Below are 27,099 nucleotides of genomic sequence, written 5' to 3'. Positions count from 1 at the left end.
AGAAGTCATGGAGGTGCAGGAAGAAGTTGTTTGTTATTAACTTCCGGATTACATAATCCATAGGCTTATTTCAAACCAAAAAAGAGTTTCAGATTTTATAAATCTAAAGAACACTTCAAGATCCAAAAACATCTTTCGAATTATGTATGAGGGTGGCACAAAAGGGATAAAATGATATTTTCACATTTAGTATGGAGGTGTAGGAAGAAAGAGCCATAATAGTATATTGGGTGGCAATGCGGGTTGGCCCGTCCCGTATAAGGTTGGGCAGCAGGTCTGTGGACCAGTCCGCATAAAAAATATATATATATTTTTTAAATAATTTTTGAAATAAAATTTTTGAAATAAAATTTTTGAAATAATTTTAAATTTATTTTATTTAGATACATTAGGTAAATAAATGGTCTCATAATATTATTTTCACAAAATATTTTTAAAATATAAAATATGAGACTACATAAAAAAAATATAGAAATAAAAAAAAAATTATATTTTAAAATTATGCAGATTATATAGGTCAATCCGTCTCCCCCACACTTAACCCCGCGCAAACAACAAATTATCAAGAATGAACCTAAACAAACAACGGATGAAAATCAGCAACCCGTCCATATTTCTTTCAACCGACCGCGGGCTAATCTGTACAACCCACCGAGGTTTGATAATTTTTTCACTATAAACTATATCAAATGATAACTTTTCAGAACTGGAGCTCATCATGATTGGTCTTAACTTAGTACAAACAAAAATAATAAGCTAGTGTTTTGTTAAGAAATAAAGGGATTAGAATAAGGTATACTGCAGTAGTAGAGGTTCAAAACAGTTTTGGGGCAGAAGTGAATTACAATAACTTTTAGGCCTTCCTGCAAAATACCAATTTAAATTTCTACCCTATCATCTTTTAATTTTTCAAAATTATCCTTAAATTTAAAAATCTAAAAATTCAAAAGATACAATTAAAAACTCAAAATTTTATTTAAAAAATATAAATTTAGAATAAAAAAATATATTTTATAGAAATCAAAAATATAAAATTTGTATAAATATATTTTAAATTTTTAAAATTTAGGAATGTGTTACAAAAATCCAAATAATATTATAAGAAAATTTCAAAAATATTTTTCTTCTCCACATTCTTTATTTAAAGTCATTTTTCTCATCTCACATAAACATTTTCGTCATCTAACATAATCGCGTGCTGGTGTAGTAAGAATTTTGCCAATGTTTTGTTTGGTTAACCGAAAAAAAAAATGACAATATGACGAGATTAATATATATTGATTTTATATTCTTATAATAAATAAAAAAATAGTTTAATTATTCAATAAATTTACTTATTTAATAATTTAACTTTTCTATGGTTATTGACAAAGCTGTGAAATAAATAAAAAGGTTGAATTATCTGTACCAGAGATTGAAAGTTGGGGTTTGACAGGGTAATAGGTCTAAAAAAACGCAACGTGTAGGTCTAGATTTGTTCTGACCAATCCAAAACAGGACCTTTCCTATTCCCTCCAAGCTAGCACCAACTATAAATACTGCTTCATCTTTCTTCCTAACACATTATATCTTTACGCGTTTTTTCCTCTACAATACAATAATTCTCTCCAAACAATTAAGCTTTCAACCACCTTTCAATCTCCTTCCTCTCTGCATCCATCTCTAATCGAATGTTCTTGCAGTTGAAATCGCACAGAGCCTTTCGGATTTCGGTGTAAGAATTAGGGTTTCCACGATGCCTTCGCTCCCCTTTGGACTACTCCTTATATGCCATTTCGTTCCTTCCTTGGCCATGCTCCACGCTGGATCCTCCACTCGTCGTCTCAAACATCTTGAGAAAAGTGATCGGCGTTGTAGTCTTAGTTAACATCACCACTTTTTCTTCCTCCCTTTTCTCTCTTCTGTTTTTCTTCCTTTCTCATATTTTCTTCCTCGATCTCCTGTTCGCGAAATTGTGGATCGAACCGTTGTTTCCCTTGCTGTTGTGTTGACTTCAAAGACCGTGAAAATTTTGCAGCTGTAAACGCCGTTGATTTAGGTATATGATTTGAATTTCATGAAAACTGGCTGATGGAAAAATAGTGATGCTTATAGGGTCGTCTTATTTGCTTTTGTATTCCGATTGTCTCGTGTATGCTCATTTGAAAATATCTACATAATATAATATAAAATCATTACCTCATTTTCACTGCATTTAAATAGTAGTTTAAATTTTAAATTGGTCGTTTCTGGTTATGTTTATAGTAACAATGTTTTGGGCCGATTGAATTGATGGAAACATGGAATCTTCTTAGTGTTTACGTATTTCATATTTTAATGATAATTTCACTACTATTTCTGAATTAGTCATCATACCATCATAAGCTGTGGGACTGGTAAATTTATCTGGAAATCTTTACAGGTTGATTCGTCTCCATTATCAATATAGTTCCTTATTCTATTGTTGCTACTTCATTGTTACAGCTAATATTTACCCCATGATATTGATTAATTTCCTTTTTTAGCTCTTTGATTTCTTGGCACTCATGAGGACAAAGTATGTTTGGAATGGTTTCCTTGGTAATGCTTGTGTATGTAGATTATTGGTGGTGTTTTTTTTTATTATTATTCATCAATTTTTTTTGTCTGGTTGTTACTTGTAGTGCCTAATACAATTGATGGCCACGCCTGCTACTGTTAGTGTTGTGAATGAGTACGTCATAAGTAAGCTTGAAGGTACCTTTATTGAGTCACTGCATGTACAAGATGCTCAAAAGTTGGAACATGCATCCGAGGTGGATAGTATTGATATTTTTTACGTGGAGGAGAATTTGTGCCGAGATTTTGAACCGCAAGAAACCAAATTAGAGATTAAGTGCTTGAATGAGTGTTCAACGATTCCTTATCCTGACATGATTCTGCCTTCGAGCTCTTCTGACGAGGAGGCAGATAAATCACTCTCTAAGCAATCTCCTCGGCATAACTACTCGTGCTCGGTATCTTTGGAAGTAAGTTCTTAATGTTTTAATTTCAGCATGTATTTTTATTCAATGAAGAAACAGAAGGGTTTGTTCCGATTTCTGTTGTATGCTCATTTTAAGGGTAGTGACGTTTAAGCTGAGTTGTTGCTTGCGTGTTCCGGTGTATGGCATCAGTTTTTTGGTGTATTATATGCTGTGCATCTATGCAGACATTTTTAGTTATTTAGCACTTTGCAAATTGTGTAACTACTATTCGTAATAATTCCTCTTTCATGATTTTATTTATTTTTCATTGCAATGGTAGCTAGAACATTGTGGCTTCTTAGTACGTTGCTTACTGTAGTTTATCTAAGATTTCCAACCCAAAATAGGACTGCACAGAATTGTTCTCTGTGCTTAAGATTTTGGGCTAGGGTTTGGGGCTTCTTTATTCATAAAGTTTAGATGTTTTTATTTGGGGGGAAACGTTGGTAGGTGTAATTTATAGGTTGATATATTGAAAGTGTGTAGGAGCATAATAGCGGATGTGTATTTTGACTTGTGTGATAGAGTCGATGCTGCACTATGGCCTTAGGCATATATTATTGGCATCTATTCTTATAAGCACTTTTTTTTTTCTTATTGATTTCCATTTTTTCTGTTCTATACACCACAGGCTCCTCCAAAACTTGTATCTGCCATGAAGGGTAGCCGTGAAAAAGAGGGGGGATCTCAAACTAAATTGACTGTGAAATGGGCCCCTGATGTGTATGATCCGTTACCTACATTGTCATCACATACTGTTAAAAACAAGAAACAGCAGAAAGCCAGGGTCAGGAAGAGTGAAAAGAAAAATGGAAAGAAGAGCCAGAAGGTAATCAATTACTCTAGAAGAAGCAGCAGCAGCAGCAGCAAAGACAAACAGTATCGAAACAGGTGGCTGCATTCTGGTGATGAGTTGTTTGAAGCTTCCACTGAAGTAGATGATCTTAAAGTTGCTGATCATGATTCCTACTGTGCAACTAGCTACTTAAAAGCATCAGTTACAAAGGTGCACTGGCCTATTGGAGAAGTATCGAGTGTAACACGATCGATTGTATCAAGTATCGAGACTGCATGAATACATTTCTGTTTTGTTGTATGATGAAATAGATTGACCAAGAAGAAGTACGATGCTATATCCTTTTTGTTAACTAATTAGGGTTCTAGGTTAACATTGCTGGAAGGATCTTTAAACGGCTGATATTTTTACATCACTATTATCGGCATACTTAGCTTCTGTTTTCAGAGGCCACATGCTCCACAGCCATTGCTTTCATTTACCAATCAGGAATTACGAGATATTATATGCCTCAACATTTTGGTATTCAATTCTAGTCATCCACTGAAATTAATGTGATGAATAAACGAAGCCAAGAAACTTCATTGCCTCATTGCAGACGGCAGGGAACTCTCCAACTTCAGTCATCTAAAAAACTTATTCTAGAGTATATTTTTAAAGGAAGTGAAGATGTATTTTGTGCAAGAGCTTAATTTTGTATACTTTTATCTGAATAATATCCAATTTTATTTTTAAATAGGCCAGCAGTCAAAACTACAAAACAAAAGGTTCAAAATTCAAAATCAAATCTAAAAGATCATCCAAGCTAATACCGTATATTTCAAAATCAAATCTCTAAAAATGAAATCAATATTAAAAAGTCTTAAATAATATCTAACTTCATTAGGATTTTCATTTGGTTATGTTGTGTACTCAGCATTTATTTTAACGTAATCATAACTTAAATCACAGCCCCATGCTTGTCCACGTCCAGGTCCATTGCCTGTCAATAGGAAATGAACATCAATCAGTATATATGTGGGTATTAATTCCATATTTGATTAAAAAAGAAAACAGTTTACCGTTAGGGATATAACTTACCGACTGATATTTGAATTCTCACAGTGTCGTGAGTCTCCCCTGCTTTTCTGAGATAACTACTTGCCGCGTGCCTGCCACGATTACAAGCTTTAAGAGATTTGTATAATGAAGCACAGCACACATGCAAGCATGGCCAGATTGACAAAGATCTCTTATATATAAAAAAATCTCATAAAAATGTTCATGATCAGCTATTAGTTGGATGGATACAATCAGATTTTTTCTAGCTATAAGAATCATTTTAGCAACTAAAATTGAATATTAAATTAAAAATACTATTTTGACAAAAAAAGGGATGACAAACTAATAATAGCTGGCAGTGATAAAACTCAATTCTTACACCGATCTCTTGCTACAAAATCCTAAATGCTAGTGTTTCATGGAAAAAAATGAGAACCTAAAATGTTATTCTACTCGGCTTTCATTCTTGAGTTTTTTATTATGTGAACATATTAATAATTTGACTGGATGATTCACGTTCAAGAAAAGTGAAACCCTTCCACAACATCAGAAATTGTACATTTACTAACTGGTATTGGGGGAAAAAGTGTTCGTTTTTTTTAACTAATTTGTCAGTGCAAGAAAAATAACCAAAAAAAGAAGTCCTACAAAAGAAGTCCTACCGGTCAAATAATTGTGGTTCCCCACCATCCATCAATAAAATGTCTCCCAGCTCTACCCTAAGTAAATCTTGATGGAATGAAACCCCTGAGTAACCAGCTGCAGCAGCAATCCGACCCCAATTGGGGTCTCTACCATAAATAGCAGCCTGATGAAACATTATGTTAGAAAACTATACTTTGCCAGATTGAAAAGGTAAAATAATTCTTTAGTTCAACCATCATGCCTTTACAAGTGAAGATGATGCAACTGAACGTGCAACTTTTGCAGCTTCAGCTTCACTGTTTGCTCCAGTTACACTGACCTGCAAAATAAGATGGAATTGATGATAAATAACAATATAAAGCAAGATAAGTCCACATTTTCATTAAGAGCTACGTCAAAATCAAAACACAGCTACCAAATCATACAGAAAAATAGACAAGTGCCCACGCATTACATCAGTAGCATGGCTTATTTATCTTACTATAAAAAGTAATAGCAGATGTACGGAAAAAGGAATGGGCCTCTCTTTCTCTTGTTAGCCTCCCTTTTGCAATAGTGGATGCTGCCATCTCTATCTCTCTCACTTCATCGTTCAACTACTGATCTTATGTCGTCGCCACTGTCATCAGGGGGATTGATTTGCAATTTTAGGGTCTATTTTCTAATTACTGCTGTCATTCATTGGCTCTATCCTAATATGGTCTCAAAGATAAATCCATTTAATGATAGTTGGCTCTATCCAAACAGTCTCATAGATCCACAATGGAAGAAGTGGTAATTAACTTTACAAGTTGAAACACTTTCCATATTGGTCTCCAACGTGAAAAAAGCTTAGTCAAATCCTGCATTTTTATTCATTAGTAACATTTTTAAATTGATGAGGTTCTTTGGAAACAAGGAGGGCAGCATGAAACGTATCACCAGTGCTCTTAAAGAGTAAAGATGTTTTCAATCAAGATTCATGCACAGACAGAAACATTAATACTGGATGTGTAAAAGAACACAGACAGCAGCATTAAACCAACAGTGATGCTGCACAAATATCCTTGACAACAAAAAAAGCATACCTCAATGAGGCATGTTGCTCCTTCTCCATCCCAAGCTATTGATTTGGCAAGACCTTGCATTACCTGGAAATAACAAGCAATTCAAAACTTCACATTCGCTGACAGATCACTTTGAAGAATAAATTACATGTTTCATGTAAATAATGGAACAAGTTCTAAAAGGAAAAAAATTAAAACATCACATTTGCTGACAGATCACTTTTGAAGAAAAAAATTAAATGCTTCAAGTAAATCATGGAATGGAACAAGATCTACAGGAAAGAAAGAATCATAAAAAGGAAAATTCAGCCATTTTTGCAGGCCTTTTTCTTGAATGAACGGGAGCAGGGACCTACTTTATTATTTATGTTAGAATAATTTATCTTGGTTATATAACTTAACTTGCTTAGATAGGTTAAGTAGTCTGTCTGTCCTAAAAAGCTGTTTTGCTTATTAGCATTAATTACCTAGACATAGTTTTTTTTTTCTTATAGCTCACGGTATTCCTGATGTAATTTTCCTCTATAAATAACAAGGATCAGCAAAGAGATAATCAATCTCTTAAGTTCTTTTTTAATATTTTCAGTCTTAAGTACTTACAGGAAAAAGGAACGGTGATTATGCAACATTTCCCCATACGTATTATTGAATATCTAATACCAAATGGAGTGTGACACTACCTCCAGCACAATGGTCATAGTACTTCATTTGCCAGTTCTACTAGAAAGGAAAAGCTTCCAGCAAAAGTTAAGTACATGACTATATTAACTTGTTCAAAGGAAAAGAATAAAAATATTAGATGAAAAAATAGTGATGAAACTGTACAAGGTGAACTTTACCGCATCTAGGCATGCCTGAAGTTGAATAGCTTCATCACTGTCCAGAGAAGATATGCAGGATAGCCCAGACAACCCACTAGCCAAAGCAATTACAGTGTCATTAGTACTAGTATCTCCATCTACCTGTGGCAGAACAAAGTAAAAAGAAACATAAGAAACAATTACAATCCAAAAAATGGGGGCAAAAGCTTTGGAGATAACATGGCATCACCTTGTAAGAGACAAATATATTAAATTTTGCGAATAATTTTTTGCAACATACAACACTAGTTTCAATTGTGAAATTATAGCCATCTGTTTTTGCATTTTAATTTAGGGAAAATAATGAAAATAAATTAACTGAATTCTTTATATCCAGAAAAGGTGAGAAAAACACATACAGTTATCTGGTTGAAACTTCGGCTTACAGCAACCTGCACCATCTTTCTCCAAACAGCATAGCTTACCCGAGCATCAGTTGTTATTACCTAGGGTAGATATAGTTCAAGGAATGAACTGGATAATCTGTATATTCCAAATAAGAAAGAAGCATCAAATAAGACATACCCCGAGCATGGTAGCCATATTTGGGTGGATCATTCCAGAACCTTTTGCCATTCCACCAACTCTGATCTTAGTTCCTCCAACCTAACCAACGCACAACAATAATTAGAATAAGATTATTGCGCTTTTTGTCACTCTTCAAATTAGCAAATAGAATTTGGGAATTAACCAGACACGTCTCACAAATTAATTCCCAAACGCCAAGAGCTGAGGTTTCTGTCTTAGAAATTAGAGACTCATTGAATTATGGTAAGCTATCATATACATATCAATGTAGAAATCTCCAAAACAGTCAAATTGTTGGTTCTTTTCCCATTAACCCTATAACTTTCGGGCTGCTGAAAGCTGCCGACCCTATACATATCCACAACTAATCAATTGAACAAGGCAATCTTATGATTTATACATGCTAATGTCAAATGTGTGTATTTATCAATATATATGTATATGTGCTTAATAAACAATCAAGGTTTAATTTCTTATTTGGTCCCTACACATGCATAATTCTATGTTTTAATCTCTGTACTAAAACTTACTCTTTTTAGTTATACACATACACTTTTTAATCCATTTTAGTCCTTAGTGTCCAAAGTTTTGGGAACTAAAACAAATTAAGTGTATGTGTTAATAATGAGTTAAAAATGTATGTCGAGAGACTAAAATGAGTAGTTTGTAAGCATAGAGACTAGAATGTAAAGATTGTGTCTGCATATGAACCAAATGAGTAATTAAAATAAAATATGAACTAGTTGTGTCAATTTAAAACAAGTGAGCAAATAGTAACAAGTAATACCAGAGACTCAATTGCCACACTCTTGCTAACAAGATCTGTTGTAGTGATTGCCACTGCTGCAGAGTCTGCCCTGTACGTAAGCTAATAAGATTTGATAATAAATTATTGAATGAAGGAAAATGGGACACAGCAAGTGTTGTTCAGAACTATATACTTTTCAAAGAATAATAAACCAAAATGGTGAAAGAAGGAAACCAAAAAGAAAACTAAATGAATCCAAAGGTCATTTAATGACCACTGAAAAAATGTGAGTTTCTTGACATGATTGTATGTCAAATATAAAAATTAAAAGAAATATTAAATCACAAAAACGCAGGAATTACCCCTCAACTGAAGATGACAGTGCATTCACTAGGGTGGGAAGTGAGTTTAAAAATGCTCCCTGCAAATAAAACAAGTATATAAATCAATAAACTTTTCAACTGGCTTGTGCAGAATTTTGTGAATGCTTAGTCCATTTAACAGAAAGCAATATCCAAAGGACACAAGCAAACGTGATATAAAACCAATATGCAGTCTCTGCATTTACCTTCTTTATTCGTTGACCAATTACACCAGTCGACTCAACTAATACTTCTTCTGGCTTTATTTTCAGCAGCTACAATCAAGAACATTTACAGCAAAGACTAAGAAAAAACCCCTTGGCCAAGAACCACATAACCAAAAGCAGTTTAACACAATGAAAGGATGGATACCTTAGCAAGGCTTTCCACACATTCTATTACATCCTGGTAACCTTCTTTTCCCTGAAGAAATGAAAAGCCTCAACCACTAATTTTAAATAACATTCCTGAATTCCCTTAAGTAACTACACTTCAGTAGACTATTTATTTAATACAGCCCACATGCACACAACAGAAAAAGGTTTTGATGACCTACCGTAGCTGCATTTGCTTGACCTGCATTAATCACCACGGCACGAGCCTGGAAGGTTGCAAAACTGATCAATTGGTAAGAATCAAGTTGAATTTCAAAAGCGTAACAATGCAAACACGTTACACTGCAGGAATCTTAGCCGAAGTATGTACAAACACCCATTCTCTTACACAAAAACCCATTCGTACACACAGAAATAGAGAATAAAAGAGATCACTGTACTTTTGTATTAGCTTTTATAGAAACTTTTAAATAACTTCTGAAAAATTTGAAGGGCAAAGGGAAATCTTAATTTATTAGTGAAACTTTATTTTTTATTCTCTTTTTTTCCTCTTAAACAATTATTTATGGTGGAATTTATCCACTGATAATTATAGACAATGAAACTGCTTATTGAGAAAACAACGTAGCACACACTAGGTAAAAAAAAAAGTCCCTTACTGTATTGGAAATATCTAACGTCCTTTTGCAGTACAACACGGGAGCAGCCGCAACCACGTTTGTAGTAAACGACCCTGAAAGAAATTCAATTCGATCACGTTCAGTTCACACCAAACGCAAAATTAGCATCTCTCAAAATCAACAAACGAACCTGCAGACACAGCATCAACATCGCACGTGACAAGCGCGAGATCGGGTTTTTCTCCTTTAGCACGTAAACCTCCGTATATTCCCGCAGCTTTGAACCCATCCGCAGCAGTAACTCCACCAGGGATCTGATCGAATGTTTAAAATGAAACACTCAGATACGAATAAACAAAACAGAGTAAAATATTTCCACTGCAAGCTACAATAACAAAATATTAATATCTTAACAACGTGGCTTCCTAAGAAAAAATTGCCGGTGGTTAGAAAGAGACCTGGTTCCAAGGTCCTTCGGGTAGAAAAATTGGAGCGGCCGGTATGCTGTTCTCAGTGGTTGAAACAGCACGAATACTCGTATGGCGCATGGAGGAGTTAAACGCCTGCAGAAGAGGTTAATTGAAAAATGTGTTTTCTCAGCGAGTCTAGGAAATATATACATTGAAGAGAAACGACCGAACAGGCATCGATGATCAGAAGAACGAGGAGAGAGAGAGAGATAGAGAGAGAGAGAGAGAGAGTGAAGAGTGACCTTCGTGTTTGGGGAAGATGCGAAGTGAAAGTGCAGAAAAAGGTGCTGAGGAATGCAGGAATACATTTTTGTTGTGTGAAGTAATGTTTTAGGGTTTAAGCGGTTTGATTTTGATGAGGAACTGTATGTAGCTAAGACTCCAGTTTGGAGATGCAGAGGATCTCCACTGCAGCGGGTAAAATAGATTTCAGACTGAATCTTCTAAGAAAAACTTCTATTCTTCAATTTTAAAATTAAACATGTTGAAGTGATATGATAATTTTAAAATTATTTCTTATTTTATTTTAATATAATAATTAAATCATTTTTAAAAATATAAGACTGCAAATTAAAAATATGAAAATATAAAGCTTGTAAAGCTTTTTGCATTAAAGTAAAAAATTTGAAAAAAATTAAAAATAATATAATAAGATATGAATAAAATCTCAGAAAATCTGTAATGCTTATGAGAAGTGAAAGTGTTTCGTGTTTTGTTTGGAATAGGATGAATTTGAGGGAGTAAATTTAAGATAATTTTAAGAAAAAATAGAAAGAAAGTGAGATTATTTAAATTAAAATAAATAAAATAAAAATTTAAAAATTGTAAATAATGTTATGAGTACTATTGAAATTATATTTTAATTAATTAATACAAATATTAATTTACAAAATTATTTTTATATTTATTTAAAAAAAAAATTAATTCACTTATTTTATTGATTGAAATATTATTTTTATAATGTATTAATCCTAAACTTTAAATTCTAAAAAAATAAAAATCATATAAAATTTGATAAAAATTATTTAAATATTTATAATTATAAATATTTAATAAATAAAAATTTATATTAAATAACATTATTATTTTTATTTTTATTTTTTTATAGTTAATATAATTATTATATAAAAAAATTATTATTAAAAATATATTTATTTATTATTATTTATAGTTATAATTTACTATATATAATATGATTAATTATGTTATTTTATAATAATTACTTTTTTATAATTTTAGTTATATTCTTTATATTTAAATTGTTATCCTATTTTAAATAAATTTAATAATAATTTAAGTTTAAAATAAAAACAAGTAAATTATTAATATATATATATATATATATAAATAAAAGTTTCTTCGTGATCCTTACCTAAAACACTTGAAGAAAGTTTAACATATAAATATATATATGTTTCTTCGTGATTCTTACCTAAAACACGTAAAGAAAGTTTAACACGTGTAACTGTGTCGTTTTTCATGTTTTTTATTATTTATTGTCATGTTTTTCGTGTTTCACTTATGCACGTAAATATCTACCTTTTTTTTCACCAAAAACAAACGGCCTTAAGGTTCTTTGATGGCTGCGCTGATTTTTCAACCCTGGCAAAGTAGACAATATTTTTTTCTTCTGACAACAGTTACACTTATTCCAGGTTAGAAAAGCAAAGAAAGATCAGGACAAAGAAAAAATAAAGAAAAAGAGAAAGCACACAACAAAAGATCAAAACTCTTAGAAAAACTAAAACACGAAAAAAGAACTCAAACGTTCATTTTTCACTAATAACGAAAAAGTTTGCGCGACTATACCTTAAGTATTTATTTACAACATAATATACAATTTCACTTTTTACTTTTCTTTTTCTTTTTATTCTTTCACTTTTAATTTTCTAATCTAAATAAAATAGAACGAAGGTACTTGTTTTTTTATCTTTTGAGCAAGACAAATTACTTAAGCATAGGTATATCAATCAGATTACAAAGCATTTAGTAAGCATTCACTGCTGCTCAAAGCTTATCAATACTTTTCTCTAACTATTTACTAAAATTTATACATTTTAGAGAATTTTATTTTGAAAAGCAAAAATATCAAGAATAAATAACCAATTTTATCCTTATTAAAAAGAGAAGTTAGAGTTAATAGTTAAAATCCGATGGATTAATGCAGTGGCTAATTATGTTGTTTTCATACTTTATGGCAATATATAACAGGAAAATTATGCATAAACTCGTCAGCTAGGAAGTTGAGAGAAATGTGATAGGAGTAAATAAGTGATTGGTCGAAGATATTTAAAAATGGATCTTGTATGTGATTGACGTGATTAGAAATATTCTCAACACTGCGCCAAAGACATGCTGCTTGCCAATTTGCTTCTTCACAAGCCAAGAGAAACCATGTCAATTTGAAGGGCATATGCATGAACACTCATTAAGAAATTTTATTTTATTTGTAGGAAAATAAAATGAAGACTTGCAAAAAAGAATGTGTTGTCCAGAAATGTAGTATATATTGAATACGAAATTAAACAAGAAGCTCAACTCTTGTATCATCCAATGAGAGAAAGAAATACTTATACTAGACGTCCCATAAATCTTTCTCTTTTCTATTGAAACTGTACCATTCTGGACACATCTTCATTCCCAAATGTAAGATAATACTCCATAAAGCTCCAATTCAACTCAAGAAATAATGAATCGTTCAAACATCCTAGCATAAAAAAACATTCAAGTTAGCACATAGGTCAAAAATGCACGCAGCACCCTTTAGAACTATTATTAAAAATCGTATAATTCTTTTAAAAGTTTAACAATTTATTTATCTACTCTCACTAATTTTAATTTTCAGGAAATTAAGTTAAAAATGAGCAAAAAAATGTTTTACGAACATTATTTAGATTTAATGAAAAATTATTTTAAATGACCTTTTCAATCTTTAAAAATTATAATTTTTTTAAAAGTTAGTTAAAAAATATTAAGAATTAAAAAACCCTAAAAATATCTTTGTTTCGAATAAATCCCTACATATTATTTTACACACACACACACACACATATATATATATAAAAGACAATTCTATTTTAATAATAACATATAAAAAAATATGTAAGTACCTACTACATGAAATATAAGATGAATATAAGTGAAAATAACTTTAAGAAACTTTATTTTAATTCACTTAGATTCTAAAACTAAATTAAAACCTCCATACAGTTTCATTAACCAAATTATAACACCACAAGAGGATATGTTCGAACTTAGAATAGTTACACAGCAACAATCACCTCAATGCCAAGCAGGCAGAAAAACTTTTAGTGCTTAAGCAACTAGTTAGAAAGTGTTTAATCGAGTACATACATCTATTAATACTAATATTTCATTATGGTGTGCGGAGATTTTCATGAATTCAAATTCACCGGAAAAGATACACAATTTCTGAGGGGGGGAAAATCAAATACAGTAGGATTTTATGGCGAACATGCATGCTAATAAAAAAAATTGGTCAGCATGCTAGCTCTTTGAAACTCCTCTACTTCTATCCTTTAGGCCATGTTCCCTATTTTTCACGCTTACTTTTTACCCTACATTTTACAAAAAGAAAGAGACATGGCTGGCTGACACCCAGACCCATCCACGAGCATCCATACTACGTGGGAAAAAACAAAAAGAACATAACAGTACGATGTTACAGTGTATAATATGCTAAAAAAAATGAATAAATTACCAAAAATTAGTTACAACACCAGATCAAACTCATTCTATAGTCTGCTCCACTGTCTTCTCCAGCATTGAAGTTTTATTGAAGAGAGTTAGCTGCACCTCTCTGAGATGTTTGGATAACTGCCCAAGAAAATAAAAGCTTAATTGTAAATGCTAATTATGTCTCTGCAACAATTTCTTCAAATTCATGTAGTGTCAGTAAATGGAATGTGTTCTTAAAGTGTTACTACTTAAGAAATCAATAAATAAAAAAGTTTTCACCGAAAATTATAGTAGGCGTCTATTGGCAACACACATAATAAAACAAATATTTTTTATTTCTTAGCAAGCTCCATCATATAAACAGGTCATATTATAGTTAAGTTGGTCCTCCTTCACAATAATTATCTCTTTTGCACATAATTAACAGCTAACACATGGCAGTCTATAAATAAGGAATCAAATCTATGGTTGCTAATAGTCTAACACATGAAGGAAGAATTCACACAATTTAATTTTAACCTGTTCAGTCGACTCATGAGCGTATTAAGTTTTCATTTCTCAGCACATAGGTAATATGTACTTTGTCAGGTAAATATAGAGCGACGGAATTACCTGATCTTCACTCATCTTTCGGAAGCCCAATTTCTTAGTCCAAATTGACTCTGCATCCCCTGCTGCAGGAAGCACCAGCTTTTCTACGTTTAGAGAAGACAGCAACCTCTCTATGCAAGAGAACAACACTTGGAAATATCCCTAAATAAAAAAATCATATTTGAAAGAAAGTATTATCAAAATGCATCAACTATCAAACAACCTTTTTCAATTTTGGGTCATGCATGAATAAGTTGCTGCTTACTTTTCCTTGATGTACTCTGCTAGTAGCAACGAGTGGAAGCTCAGCAACATTACGGCCAAAAATCCTCAGAAGCCCAGCAGATACTACAACAGAACTGGTACAAGTAAAATACATACAATGTCAGTTCGACCGAATACAAGCACTGTCAGGAAAATATGAAAAAAGAGACAGCAGCATACTTCACTATTAAAACAATGCAATACATCCCCCCAAACTCTTGGCCAGAAATATTTCTCCTGCACAAAATTCAAAAATACAATATATTACTAAGAAATGAACTAAAAAATCATGAATATTATAGACAGAATCCTGCCCATGCAATTCAAGCACTGATTGACAATCATTTACAAAATCTCTTGTTGACACATGTATCGCCACATTACTTGTGCCCAGTAAAAGGTCATACCAAGACTTTAAATCAATAATTCAATATAAATTCAAATGTTAGAAAGAACTTAAAAAAAAAACTGTTTGTAATAAGATAAGTAGGTACAAATTTAATTCACCCAAAAACATGTTCTAAGTTCTAATGCAAATAAAGCTCAGAGAGCTTATAATAGTTTTATATATGCATGAGGGAAAATTGGAGAGTGATGAAGAGAAATTGGCACATTCATCATAATTCAAACTTATCCTGGTGGTAGTCTGTATACTAACACTAGACTGTTAATAATCCACAGTCCAATAAATTATGACTAAGAAGGAAGCGGGAATGAACCACTATGATCTGTAATAAAATAATTCATATTTGTTTACCCGTAGACCATAACAGGAATCAGATCACGGCCAGATATTGCAACAATGGGATCAAAACACTCCTGCCAAAACATATTCCCAAAGCATGAGAAGTGGATAACACAACATATAATATGAATAATAGACAATTTCAGTGCCACTGAATGCCCGACACACAATAATCAAAAGGTAGATTCGAAATAAAGATAGCACTAGATAGAAGGGAATTCTCAAAATGCACGAAATTTGAAAGCATGCCTTTCTCAACAGTCAACTTGTCCACAACCTGATGGAACAAGAGAAGCTCCGTTGCTAGCAACATCCCCCATCCCCCCAAAAAAAACACACAATTGCTGCATCCAGAGAAATCCCCAACACTGTCTTACCAAGTATGACAATCAATTGGCTGTGTTTGGACTTGCTATAAAATTGAAAATGATTGGATTTGATTTACAAATCAATTCTCATGTTTCAAAATGTATTGTAAAATGGGACTTCATTTGATTACAAATCAATTTCCATGCTTGGAACATGATTAAAATGAACTGGGTTGACTATATCTTCATAATTTACTTTATTACCCTTATTAAAAATGGCTAATAACTTGAAAGAAGGAAATGTTAATTCCAACAATCAAAACTAAATTTCAATCAGATACACTCAAATAAAACCAATTGAGTGGATTGATATTTGAACATAGCTAAAAACGACAAAGTGTTGCATCAATAAAACAAGCCAATCCCTAAATTATTTTATTCCGAACATATACACAAGACATGACTTCTTTCATATCACATAAGTAAAACTCAAGATTTCAGGTTGTTTCCAGAGACTAGGTTACTTTTTTGTCATGCATGTGATGAAAACACAAATGAAAACCAGCTCCCTACATGAAAAGGGAAATTTTCTCATCAGGAAAGCTGGAGTTACAGTACAGTTATCATTTATCCTTAAATAATTTGAACTGTTTCACAAAGGTAAGCTCAGAGAAGATGATAGAACCAATGAAATATGAAATATCAACAGCATATACCATATCACAATTAGCGTACTTGGAAGCCATAAATACTCACTCGGAAAATAGCAGCAGCTCGCGAAAGCAAGGGTAAATGTTCTGGATAACGGCTTTTTCCACTTAAAATTCTCCACTGAATATCATCCTGAGAACCATAGGAACATAATCCCTTTTCCTCATGCTTCCTGATTATTAGTTCTGACAAGGAAGCTGGTATAATGTCTGCTCCAGCAGTAACTGAATTCTGTAGAGCTACATATATTCGATTGCAGTCACTGCAACAAAACCACTTATCCTTGGGCAGCTCCTGTTGTAAGATATGATGATGAAATATTAAAAACAAATGCAAGTATCATAAAAGTATTTGTTAAAGGCCCAGTGCTTACTTCCAACTCACATAGCCCAATGTCCCGCAAGCAGCCAACATGATACTCCTTCTCACACTAGTTAACAACCAGCAATATTGTTAACTTTCTAAAAAGAAACAGTTCAATACAAATGCCAGTCATGTACAAATTATACCTGGTCACAAATTATTACTGTTCGTTCATCAAATTTTGCAACACTGAAATCATGCTCCCTGTTGAGTATTTGCACATTAGTATAGAATTAATTAATACAAAAGCAAAGCTTAACAGTAGCAAAGATATAGGATGTGTGTGTGCACACTACACACGAGTACACATAAAAATGTCAAATATGAAACCAAACTGAGCTTTCTCTACCAGAAAAAACCCAATACAAATTGCTTAAATTCTGCAAATACTGTCATTTAAAAAACATTAACACCAAAATTTTAATATTCAATGGCTTATTACTATAATATTCATTAATCTTAATATCATACAGTCTCTAGAGGTCAAAGCAATGCATATATGTAAATGAAATGCAGTGACGACAATTCAATGGCCTATCACCACAATCTTCATTAACACTGTATGCTTCTGAACCACTCGATACCTTCAACCAGAATCCAAAATCTTCAAAGTAAAATTGCACACTTCCTTACAGAACATATTCCTCATAAAGTTATTAATAAGTGACAGTTTTGATAAATTATTTTAAGATAAACCATATAACTTACCTGCAAACAACACATCCACCCATTTCAAAATCTGGTGTTTTATCAACTCGTGTCAACCGGATCATGATTGGCCTCACTATAGAAGATTCTCTTCCATTACCAGCGTTATCTCCACAATTTAGACATCGCCAACCACTGTCTGGAACACACTGTAAACCCAAGCAGGCTGCAATTGAACCAGAAAATGGCAAATCTTAATAAATCCTGTCACCTTACCTCAACCAGTTTATTTTCTCATCATAATTTTGCAGTATCTGCTACAATAGTAAACTAGTTGTATTGAACAAAACAAGGTAGCAAGACTGTCTATTCAATGCAAGCTATATGTGCTATGCAACATATGAATACAATTATAGAACTTTCTTACATGTAGACAATAGACAACATCACTCATTGTCCAAATTACACACAGGATAACAGTGAATATGCTTCCTAATATAATGAAAACAAAACTTCAGAAATTAACATGACAAACAAGAAAAATACATAAAGATATTACAATATCTTCAAATAATTAATAACTAAAGAAGAACACAATCTGTCCACCTGTATGAAAGGCCCTAGGGCATCCATTACAAAGAATCAAATCTCCTCCATCTCCACATACTGCACACATATCATCACTGTCTCCCGTGGTAAGGTTTTGACCATTTGCCAATGAGAGAGCTATATCATGAAGTGTTAACCCATTGGAAGTATATATGTGTCGATAACTGCAAAAGGACAAATTATATCAAGACAGAGAAGAATAGACCAGACTATATAGCTGCTTTTATATTATACTCACGGTTGACGCCTAGCAGCCATTCCAGCATGGGCTTCAAACTGTGAAGGGCTTATCTGTTGACACACAAACGAAGATAGTAAAAGTTAATATTAGCATTTATTTGTTTATAAAAGTAAAACATTTTGCGCACACAGTTATATATGACCGTACCTCAATATCACAACAACCACAGACTATACCGCTTCCTTGTTTGTAACCTCCAAGTAATTTCTGAAGCACACCATCAGACATGTCATATATTGAATATTGAATACCACACAAAACAAGTGCAACTCACATGCAAAAACGAAAAATATTTAAATAAGAATATTCACACACCTGTCCCTTGACATAATAAGCCAACTCAGCACCATCTGGTAGCCCATTTGGCATAAAAAGTAACCTGTGTAAATCATTGTCCCTAATAAAAGCAAAAAACAATTCAAACAACAGTAGCTAAAAATATTGCAATTCACATGGAGAAGTTAGAGAGAACAAAGAAACAAAAAACAGACACCCCCCACAAAACAAAACAAAAGTACCTTCTCTTAGTGCAACCATCAGCAGTTCTTTTCAGAAGTACACCAGAATTAGAAGAGTAGGAGCTTGACCTACAGAAAATGTGTACTGTGAGTAATTGAATATCAAGCAAAGGTCTACAATTTAATCAACCAAATAACCTTGTACATATGCAGATTGCTCAAGCACATTATCAAGTATGTGTAGTAATTGAACCAAGAGAGAGGACAAACTTTTTCATCACACGTTTCCATTCGTCATTTGTCTGATTCATATACTTGAGCTGCTCATGATGACTTGGCACGTGCAAAGACGACAAGTGGCTAGTACTATCTACAGATTGACTGGAACAATTTAATAAGCGTCTAGTCAGTCTTTTTTTTAAGTTGAACCAAATTTCATTAACACAATGACAAAAAAAATTGAACATATTAACATTTGACAGACAAATAAAATTCAAATTAGAATTTTCCAAAAACTAAAAGGCAGTTAAATTCGTAAACTCATAGATAACACCAGAGGGAAACCCAGTCAAAAACCAATTTGTTTTCCTTTAACAAAACCCATAGAATTCTGAAATCTGATTAATTTTAATTACCCATATCCTGAAATCATTGCCAGTCAAAGCATTAGGACTAAGTAAAGTAATTGTTTTATCCTTCAGGCTACCATTAACAAGGCTTTATTTTAGAAATACAAGCAAATGCACTGGTTCACATGCTTAAGTGATGCCAAGTAAGATAAAGGCATCTCAAAAACAAAGCCTAAGATGTTATTCTTAATCAAGAAAGTTCATTGAACAAATAGACCAAAAACCATCAATGTCATGACATTTAGAACAAGTTTCTTTAACTACTAATAAACATTTTGATGGCAAGAGCTACCTTTGGTGTGGAAAAAATCAGATATGTCCCATTCACTATAGAACTCCTTAATTGAAAAGTTGCCAATATCCAAACTAAACAAGGTGAATAAGAGATAGAGAAAACTCAATTGATTTATTATTATCATTTTGGGTTTATTTCATATTTACCTTATGTTTGTATGAGACATGCCAACATGTTTGGTGCTACAGTTTTTATAAGCCTGAACCTTGCCGTTGCTGTGTAGAATATTTTCTGCAGAATCCATGGCAAAGAAAATATGTGTTAAATTCGTAGCACTCATAGATCATCCCATGCAAGTTGTGCAGCGTACAACATCCATTGGTTACTCTATATTTTAAATCGTTATTGACCTTATTCCTTTGAGTTCCTGGATGTTTTGTAATGAAAACTGTTGGACAAAACAATTCATAAGCTTACCTAACAGCTTAACTAATAGAGAAGTTGGAGAGATAGGTAAATGTCTTTTTCCTATAGGATTAAGATCGTAAGTCTATCATGGTTAGCTCTAACAAAATAAGTTAGAAAATAAATTCTTCACGCATATTGTACCAGTTAAAACACCATGTTAATCGTGGTTATCCCTAGCCTGCTTTGGTTGCAAGACCTCTTTGTAGACTACCTTAGTTACAACTTGAAGGGTGGTGGTTTAGTCCCACATTGACTAGAAATATGACTTTTAAAAATGATAAAGCTTGGGCAACCCTCACCTTACAACTGCTCAATTTCAAATATGGTACCAAAACATATCCTAGATGCATTATTGGGTCACCTGCATTTGCCACACTCTAGACAAGAAGTCTTGGGCATGAGGGGCAGTATAAAAAGACCGCCTTAATTGCAATTACACCTAGTCTGCCTTAGCTGTGACCTCTTTGAAGGTTGCCTTAATTGCAGTCTCATGGGTGGTTGTTTAGTCTCACGTCAATTAGAGATATGACTTTAACCTTACAAAGTTTGGACATTTCTCACCACAAACCGCTTTTTTGGAGTCGAGTTAGGCGCTAAGACCAATTTCTAACTAGAAGTGTTAGATATAAAACAATTCATAAGATTTCACCTAACACGTTAAGCTTCTAGGAAAGTTGGAGAGGTTGGTAACAATATTTTCCTATAGGACAAGATCATAAGCTATAATGGATTATCAGCTCTAACAAAATACAGGGCAAAAAAGGGTACCCTTTAAACCCACATTTTTTGTGCACACTCCATTTCAAAGAAATATTCTCAATTTCAAGGAAATATAAGTTTATTGACTATGTTATGGCATTAATGCTTTCTGGTGCTGATTCAAGAAGAGAAGTAAGAAGTTGGAAAAAAGAAAATGATGTTTTCTTCGTTTTCTAAAGTGAGATATAATCTAGAACAGCTTAAATCTCTAAAATCACTTATTTTGAAATGGAAGCAATGTGTACTGACTACGATGAATAACTCCAACAGAGGTTGTGCCGTTGTTCTCTCCAACACAAGCAAAGGCCAACAAAATAAAACAGATGCTCCTGATTAAAAAAAACTCCAAGACTTTCATAAATCCAAGTATATTTAATACTACAGCAGTGGGATATTAAGAATATAGAAGACCATAACATGGCAGAAATAAAAACATTGAAGCAAACGACGGAAATATACATCATAATCTTCAAAAAATAAAATGTCAGAAACTTAACAAGGTGTTCAAATGAAGGTGAGTGAATTTATTTTTTATAGAGGAGGGATTCACCCAGCACATAAAATCCTTTTTTCAAATACAATTACTCAACGTAAACCCAAACCACCAGGCTTCCACAATGCATTTATAAGCCTGAGAAATGATTCTCACCTTTCCAAACCTGGAAAGACTCCTCATTGACAGAGGAACCAGCCACATTCTTTATAACCTCATCTAATATACTGAGTGGAGCAGTTTTTATTTCCTGTATAATACTATATATCGGTCTTCCATTTTCTAAGAAAATATGATTATTTGGATGTCGAGTCTTGGCTCCCGCGTGCTGCTCAAACTCATAGGCACTAAGAATCTGAGAAAATGATAAAATTAGTCATTTTGTAAATACAGAACAAAATCTCCAAAACGTGAAGTACATGTCTTACTCTAGTGTAATTGCACATTGTACAGCCACACAAATATCCACCAGCATCAATAATCCCCTGTAGTTCAACCTGACAACATCAAAACATTAGAAGAAACCAAGCATGAGTATAAAAAAGACAACGGATGTGAGGTTTACCTTTCCAGGATTGTAAATATACTTCACTACAGCTCCGTCAAGGATGCCAGTTGATAAAAGTTTTTTGACATTTGTAGGGTAGCAGTTGGGAACTACTTTCTTGGACATTTTCAATTCCATATTGTGAGCGTACGAGTCCAAATCTCCATCATGAACATAACCCATGCTTTCTACCGACCCACCACTACAATAGTCCCTTGCCAAATATTCATCAACCCCATGAAAACCAATGTGATTGCCATCAGCGTAAAGAGCAGAACGGTGCACAGGAGCAGGTGGTTGGTAACCATGGTCCTCTTTCTTTTTACTAAACTTAAAAGTAATCTTCCTGATCCCAGATGAACTAGCATGCTTGGGGATTTCCATCACAACACAGGATGTCATTGCAGCACTACTCGTGTCCTTATCACTCTGAGAAATATTGTTGTTATTATTACTATTATTTGTAGTAGTAGTAGTAATATTCTGATCACCAGCTTCATCACTCAAGGTCTCATCAGAACTTGAATTCTCCAAAAGAGTAGACGTCAGTTCCCCACACTCTGCATGGTTAACATCAGTGGATTCAGTTGGTTGGCTACTGATATCTTGAAAAGTTAGCGCATGCTCTGCTGCAGAAACGTTGGGGTTAGAAACCTCAGAGCGCACTTCATCGTTCGAAACTTCTTTCACCTGTTTCTTATGAGGAAACAGGTGACGTTCGGTATCACCAACGCATTGGTCATAGTCACGCTTCAGTTCCGTCCTTGACTCCTCATTGTTTTCCTTCCTTCCTTCATCTAATGCATGCACACAAACCGCTTCTTCTCCCATCAAAATCACAGAACAGAACCCCGGGGAATCCAATCGTGGAAACTACCGAAAAAATAACACTACCCCACAGCATTCACAGATAAACTGAAAGCGAACTTGAACCCCCACTCCAGATTCGTCTCAAAACATTGCCTACTCACAAAATTCAGACTTACAAAATGTTTTCGATGAATTCGAGGCTATGCTCAACAGAAAACACTAAAATGGCAACGAAAATCGACAATAAGAGTCATGAAACCAATTCGGGCGTGGAGAAGAAGTTGGTAGACGGTTATGTGAATAGACAAAAGGCGCGTAACCGTTTAATTCATTCAATTTGCACACACATAAATAAGAAAGACAATAACAAACAGTGAATAACCTACCTCAAACCACACCACCAATAAAAAATGGAAAAAAAAAAACTCAAATCCGATCAACTTCCAATCTCTAAAAACAAAAGTAAATCGAAACCCGCACTCGAAGCACCATGAATCGAGTTTTGAAATAACAGATCTGAGATTGGCGAAGAGCAGTGAGCTCTGCACTTTACGAGATTCGAAACAGGGAAGTGATTTGTGAGAGTGTTAGGGTTTGGTTCCACGGAGGGAAGAGAGTGAAAGTTGTGAGGAGGCAACGAACTGAGGGGAAAGGCTTTGTTCGCGGTTGAGATTTCAACTTTATGGAAAGCAGAGGGAGCAGAGGAGATGAGTTTCATAGAAAGAAACTGTCCAAAAAAAATTAAAATAAAAAATTATCACACAAACTTTAGGAAGAGACGAGAAGACAAATGGATAAACGTGATGGGACCCACCAGAGTTGGGCCTCTTATGTTTCGCTACGTGGCATTGCTGGGATCTGACGGAGGCCCTCCTCAGCCGTTTTTCATGAAGTATCTTGCAAGTTAACACGTGTAACGAAGGATCATCAACTAATAATCTAAATAACAATAATAATTTATGTTGTGTAGTTACAGGGGTAACTCAGCCCGATAAATGAAGGTATTCTGGTGAAAACATGTTGGGATTAAGATTTTTAACCAGCATTAACACGATTCATTAACTAACTTTAATTCATTATAAAATATATTAAATTTAATTAATGTGTACATCAATTCATTAAAGTATTCTAATTTAATCATTCTTGTCCAGTTAAACTAATTGCTTTAATTAAAAGTTGTTACCAAATAAAGAGGATATTACATTTACTGTTTAGTTTTCAGACTGTTAAATTATATTTCAATTCCCTTCTAAGTGAGATTCATATTTTGTGTATTAATAGAGGAAACATAATATTCCCTGCTCTAAAATTATTGTAAGTGAGAGGGATATATTTTTATTAGTAAATAAAAAAAAATTGTTGTTCATAAATTATTACAGTTTAAGATTCTTCAGATATATTAAAGCAACAATTAAAATGTCATGGACAATTTTACTCAACAATATCTCATTAAGTATATTAGTTTTATCTACTGTAAATATAAAATAGTAATGTAATTACTTTAGGTGCAAATTAAAAATGAAAAATAATATTTCATTGGAAACTGAAAGCATTAGTATAACTAGAAAATAAAAATTAAAAGAATATATTATATCGATATTCTAAAATATTATTTTTGACAGTGAAATTTCAAACACTGGGCAGAAATGTAATAGTTTATAAGATTTTTTTAAAAACAATTTTACAATGAAGATTTTGTAATTTGAATTTTAAATAATTTATTTTATAAGAATTCATAATATTTGAATTTTTTAATTTATATTAAATTAAAAAATATATTTCTGGAGTTTTAAAAAAAAATTAAAATATAATTAATGAAAAATATAATAAATAAATTATAAAGTTTGAATGCATAATAAAATGAATATAGTTGTTTTAACTATTTATTTTATCAGTAAAAATTAGATAGCTAGTGAGAGATCATTTATTCTTAGGAATTCTTGAGATGCAACATAAATTTCTTGATCTAGGCACATGTGTTGGTAGCGAAATAGATGTGAAGAACGTTCCAACATAAGACTAAAGACTCACCTACCATCTTGGTGAAGAACGATGTGGTCATAGATGCTATCATCCAGGTCATGAGCAAGTTATCTTCTTGTTTGTAGATGGTAAAGGCAGGATTACTCCACGTGGAAGAACCATCAGCGACAGGAATAAGAGAAGGAGGAACCTGAGACCCATCAAGAAATTTGGACAAAAGTAAGTCATTTGTTGTGGCAAGAACCTGTTGCTTCAACAACAACAAAATTTCTCAAACAATTTTAGAGAGATCGGTGTGGTGAAGAAATAGAGGGAAGAGGAGGAAGATGAAGAAGTCATGGAGACTATGGAGGTAGCGGAAGACATGAGAGAGAGAGAACAAAAAAATGGCTCTGAATACCATGTTAGGTATTAGTGGGACACATGAGAGAGAAAAGTTAAAGCTGATATTATTGTAAAACGTAAGTATTACAGGATACCAATATAGCACATACACTGATACGACACGGACACGGACACGGACACGAAGATACGTAAAATTTCTAAAATGTAGGACATGGGACACGAATCTATATATTATATAATTATGAATTATATAAATTGACAATAAAGATTTATGTGCACAATTATGTTTCAGATTATTTTTTGGAGCAGAAAAATGTTTTTCATGACTGGTTTACAAGGATTTGTTTCTTATTTCTATAATTATAATAATAATTTATACAATAAAGTTTGAATTTTTAGAAAATTAATGTATTTTTCCTTTTTAAAATTATGTTAGAACCGTACTAGAATTGTCAGAAATCTAACAAATACTTTTTGAATTGGACATTCACGGATACGTGTTTTACAGGTGTCATACAAATGTCAGTGTCCGATACTTAGTGTCCGAGCTTCCTAACAAGATACAAGAGAATATATAAGAAACTCATGCAGTTACACTAGACATGCAAGATAGTTACATAGAGCATGTTGTTATAGAGGCTAACAGTTATTTACTTATGAACATTTTATTCTTATTTTTAAGTTTAAATAATAAATTCAAAATTATAATCTTTATTAGATTATCATATTGAAGATAGAAGTTTATTTCCTTGTGTAATTGATTGCAACCATAATACTAGTTCAACAAATTGCAAATTGTAATCAAAATAGAAAATATCTTTAAATTTTTGTTTGATTAAGAGAAATAGTGAAAATTTAAATTTATGTAGAAAATGCAAGATTGTTTTCTATTTGAATTAGAAATAAATGTGTGGGTTTGTGCATAAAAAAGTGGAAGGCACAACTAAGCTGTAAAATAACTTATAATCAGCCATGGAGTCCACATCATAGGTTTAAGTGTTTTTTACGATAATAATAATAATAATAAATAATTAAAAATAAAAAATCTTATTTTATTTACATATATAATAATCTAATTAACACAATATTCATACAATCTTTTAGTTAGATGTAGTGTACATACAAGTAAAAGTATTCTTATCACACTTTTAGAAATCTATCTGGGTTATTGATAATCTACTAAATATCAAACCCTATAATAATATATTCGTTTTACAAATTAACCACAATGAAAATGAAAAAGAAGAAAAGATAATGAAATTTTAAGTAAGAATTTTTCTAAATCACAACTTTGATCGATTAAAATTGATAATCTTTATCTTGTCTTCTTAAGATTGTAATCTAAGAACATAGAATCCTATTTTTTTTTAAATTATAGAGACTTTAAAGAAAATGAGTTTTTCATAAATAAATATAAGATTCTTAATGAAATAAAAAATTAATGTTTATACTTCGTTTATAAAGTTTTTATTATTTATCTATTAAGTTTTTTAAAATCAAAACTAGATATTACTTTTTCCTTCATATAAAAAATTGTTATTTTCGAAAATTCACTTATCAATGAAAATATAACAAGGAAAATATAACAAAACTCTCTCGTTTGCTGTCTTCCAATTCTCATGTAAATCATCAGTCTACAAATCCATAACACTTTAATCATTATGACGTCTCTATCTTTGAGTTGTCTTGCCTCACGATCTTCGATGTCATCAGCCTATTATCATAAGATAAATCCTCTTTGATACAAAACTCATCAGG

The 27,099-nt window shown here is 32.6% G+C and overlaps 3 protein-coding genes across 7 annotated transcripts; 1 reads left to right on the top strand and 2 right to left on the bottom strand.

Moving 5' to 3' along the window:
- Positions 1–1,449: 1,449 nt before the first annotated feature.
- LOC137829498 (uncharacterized) lies at positions 1,450–4,516 on the top strand. Its single transcript, XM_068636305.2, has 3 exons — positions 1,450–2,038; positions 2,643–2,987; positions 3,616–4,516. Exons 2-3 carry the CDS (start codon positions 2,658–2,660, stop codon positions 4,057–4,059), a joined length of 774 nt encoding a protein of 257 aa, XP_068492406.2. The 5' UTR covers positions 1,450–2,038; positions 2,643–2,657; the 3' UTR covers positions 4,060–4,516.
- LOC137829497 (arginine biosynthesis protein ArgJ family) lies at positions 4,483–10,906 on the bottom strand. 4 transcript variants are annotated; one of them, XM_068636303.2, is made up of 17 exons: positions 10,678–10,906; positions 10,424–10,528; positions 10,156–10,279; positions 10,005–10,078; positions 9,567–9,611; positions 9,383–9,433; positions 9,217–9,285; positions 9,011–9,069; positions 8,688–8,757; positions 7,898–7,978; positions 7,732–7,818; positions 7,352–7,474; positions 6,534–6,596; positions 5,708–5,785; positions 5,484–5,629; positions 4,861–4,931; positions 4,483–4,762 (listed from the first exon to the last, which is right to left on the bottom strand). In XM_068636303.2, exons 1-17 carry the CDS (start codon positions 10,741–10,743, stop codon positions 4,680–4,682), a joined length of 1,395 nt encoding a protein of 464 aa, XP_068492404.2. In that variant the 5' UTR covers positions 10,744–10,906; the 3' UTR covers positions 4,483–4,679. The 4 variants fall into 4 exon arrangements, with proteins under 4 accessions (XP_068492404.2, XP_090160846.1, XP_090160845.1 ...); XM_090304720.1 differs by having other exon boundaries at positions 9,567–9,627; positions 10,678–10,880; XM_090304719.1 differs by having other exon boundaries at positions 8,688–8,752; positions 9,567–9,627; positions 10,678–10,880.
- A 1,926-nt stretch (positions 10,907–12,832) lies between these two features.
- On the bottom strand, positions 12,833–23,427 carry LOC137829496 (Acyl-CoA N-acyltransferase with RING/FYVE/PHD-type zinc finger domain-containing protein). 2 transcript variants are annotated; one of them, XM_068636302.2, is made up of 20 exons: positions 22,222–23,427; positions 22,085–22,153; positions 21,813–22,011; positions 20,143–20,227; positions 19,343–19,453; positions 19,133–19,201; positions 18,930–19,011; positions 18,762–18,821; positions 18,612–18,664; positions 18,371–18,537; positions 17,825–17,990; positions 17,263–17,320; positions 17,127–17,183; positions 16,799–17,047; positions 15,747–15,808; positions 15,170–15,226; positions 14,991–15,084; positions 14,747–14,887; positions 14,157–14,272; positions 12,833–13,142 (listed from the first exon to the last, which is right to left on the bottom strand). In XM_068636302.2, the coding sequence occupies exons 1-19, from the start codon at positions 23,032–23,034 to the stop codon at positions 14,186–14,188; spliced, it is 2,679 nt and encodes an 892-aa protein (XP_068492403.1). In that variant the 5' UTR covers positions 23,035–23,427; the 3' UTR covers positions 12,833–13,142; positions 14,157–14,185. The 2 variants fall into 2 exon arrangements, with proteins under 2 accessions (XP_068492403.1, XP_068492402.1); XM_068636301.2 differs by lacking the exon at positions 12,833–13,142 and having other exon boundaries at positions 13,787–14,272.
- Between the last annotated feature and the right edge of the window lie 3,672 nt (positions 23,428–27,099).

The sequence above is a fragment of the Phaseolus vulgaris genome, chromosome 7 (genome assembly GCF_051622355.1).
Source record: "Phaseolus vulgaris cultivar YP4 chromosome 7, ASM5162235v1, whole genome shotgun sequence".
In the NCBI taxonomy this organism is placed as follows: Eukaryota; Viridiplantae; Streptophyta; class Magnoliopsida; order Fabales; family Fabaceae; genus Phaseolus; species Phaseolus vulgaris.
Note: the sequence above shows the minus strand (reverse complement) of the source record. Positions and strands in the feature narration are given on the sequence as shown.

Excerpts from the sequence above, each read along its gene's own strand:
- LOC137829498 (XM_068636305.2), top strand. The coding sequence starts at position 2,658 with ATGGCCACGCCTGCTACTGTTAGTGTTGTGAATGAGTACGTCATAAGT. Across the intron at positions 2,988-3,615 it reads CGTGCTCGGTATCTTTGGAA|GCTCCTCCAAAACTTGTATC; the intron begins GTAAGTTCTTAA and ends TATACACCACAG.
- LOC137829497 (XM_068636303.2), bottom strand. The coding sequence starts at position 10,743 with ATGTATTCCTGCATTCCTCAGCACCTTTTTCTGCACTTTCACTTCGCA. Across the intron at positions 7,819-7,897 it reads ATATGGCTACCATGCTCGGG|GTAATAACAACTGATGCTCG; the intron begins GTATGTCTTATT and ends TATCTACCCTAG. Across the intron at positions 4,763-4,860 it reads GAGAATTCAAATATCAGTCG|GCAATGGACCTGGACGTGGA; the intron begins GTAAGTTATATC and ends TCCTATTGACAG.
- LOC137829496 (XM_068636302.2), bottom strand. The coding sequence starts at position 23,034 with ATGGGAGAAGAAGCGGTTTGTGTGCATGCATTAGATGAAGGAAGGAAG. Across the intron at positions 19,012-19,132 it reads GATGGTTGCACTAAGAGAAG|GGACAATGATTTACACAGGT; the intron begins GTACTTTTGTTT and ends TGCTTTTATTAG. Across the intron at positions 15,809-16,798 it reads GAGCTGCTGCTATTTTCCGA|GAGTGTTTTGATCCCATTGT; the intron begins GTGAGTATTTAT and ends ATGTTTTGGCAG.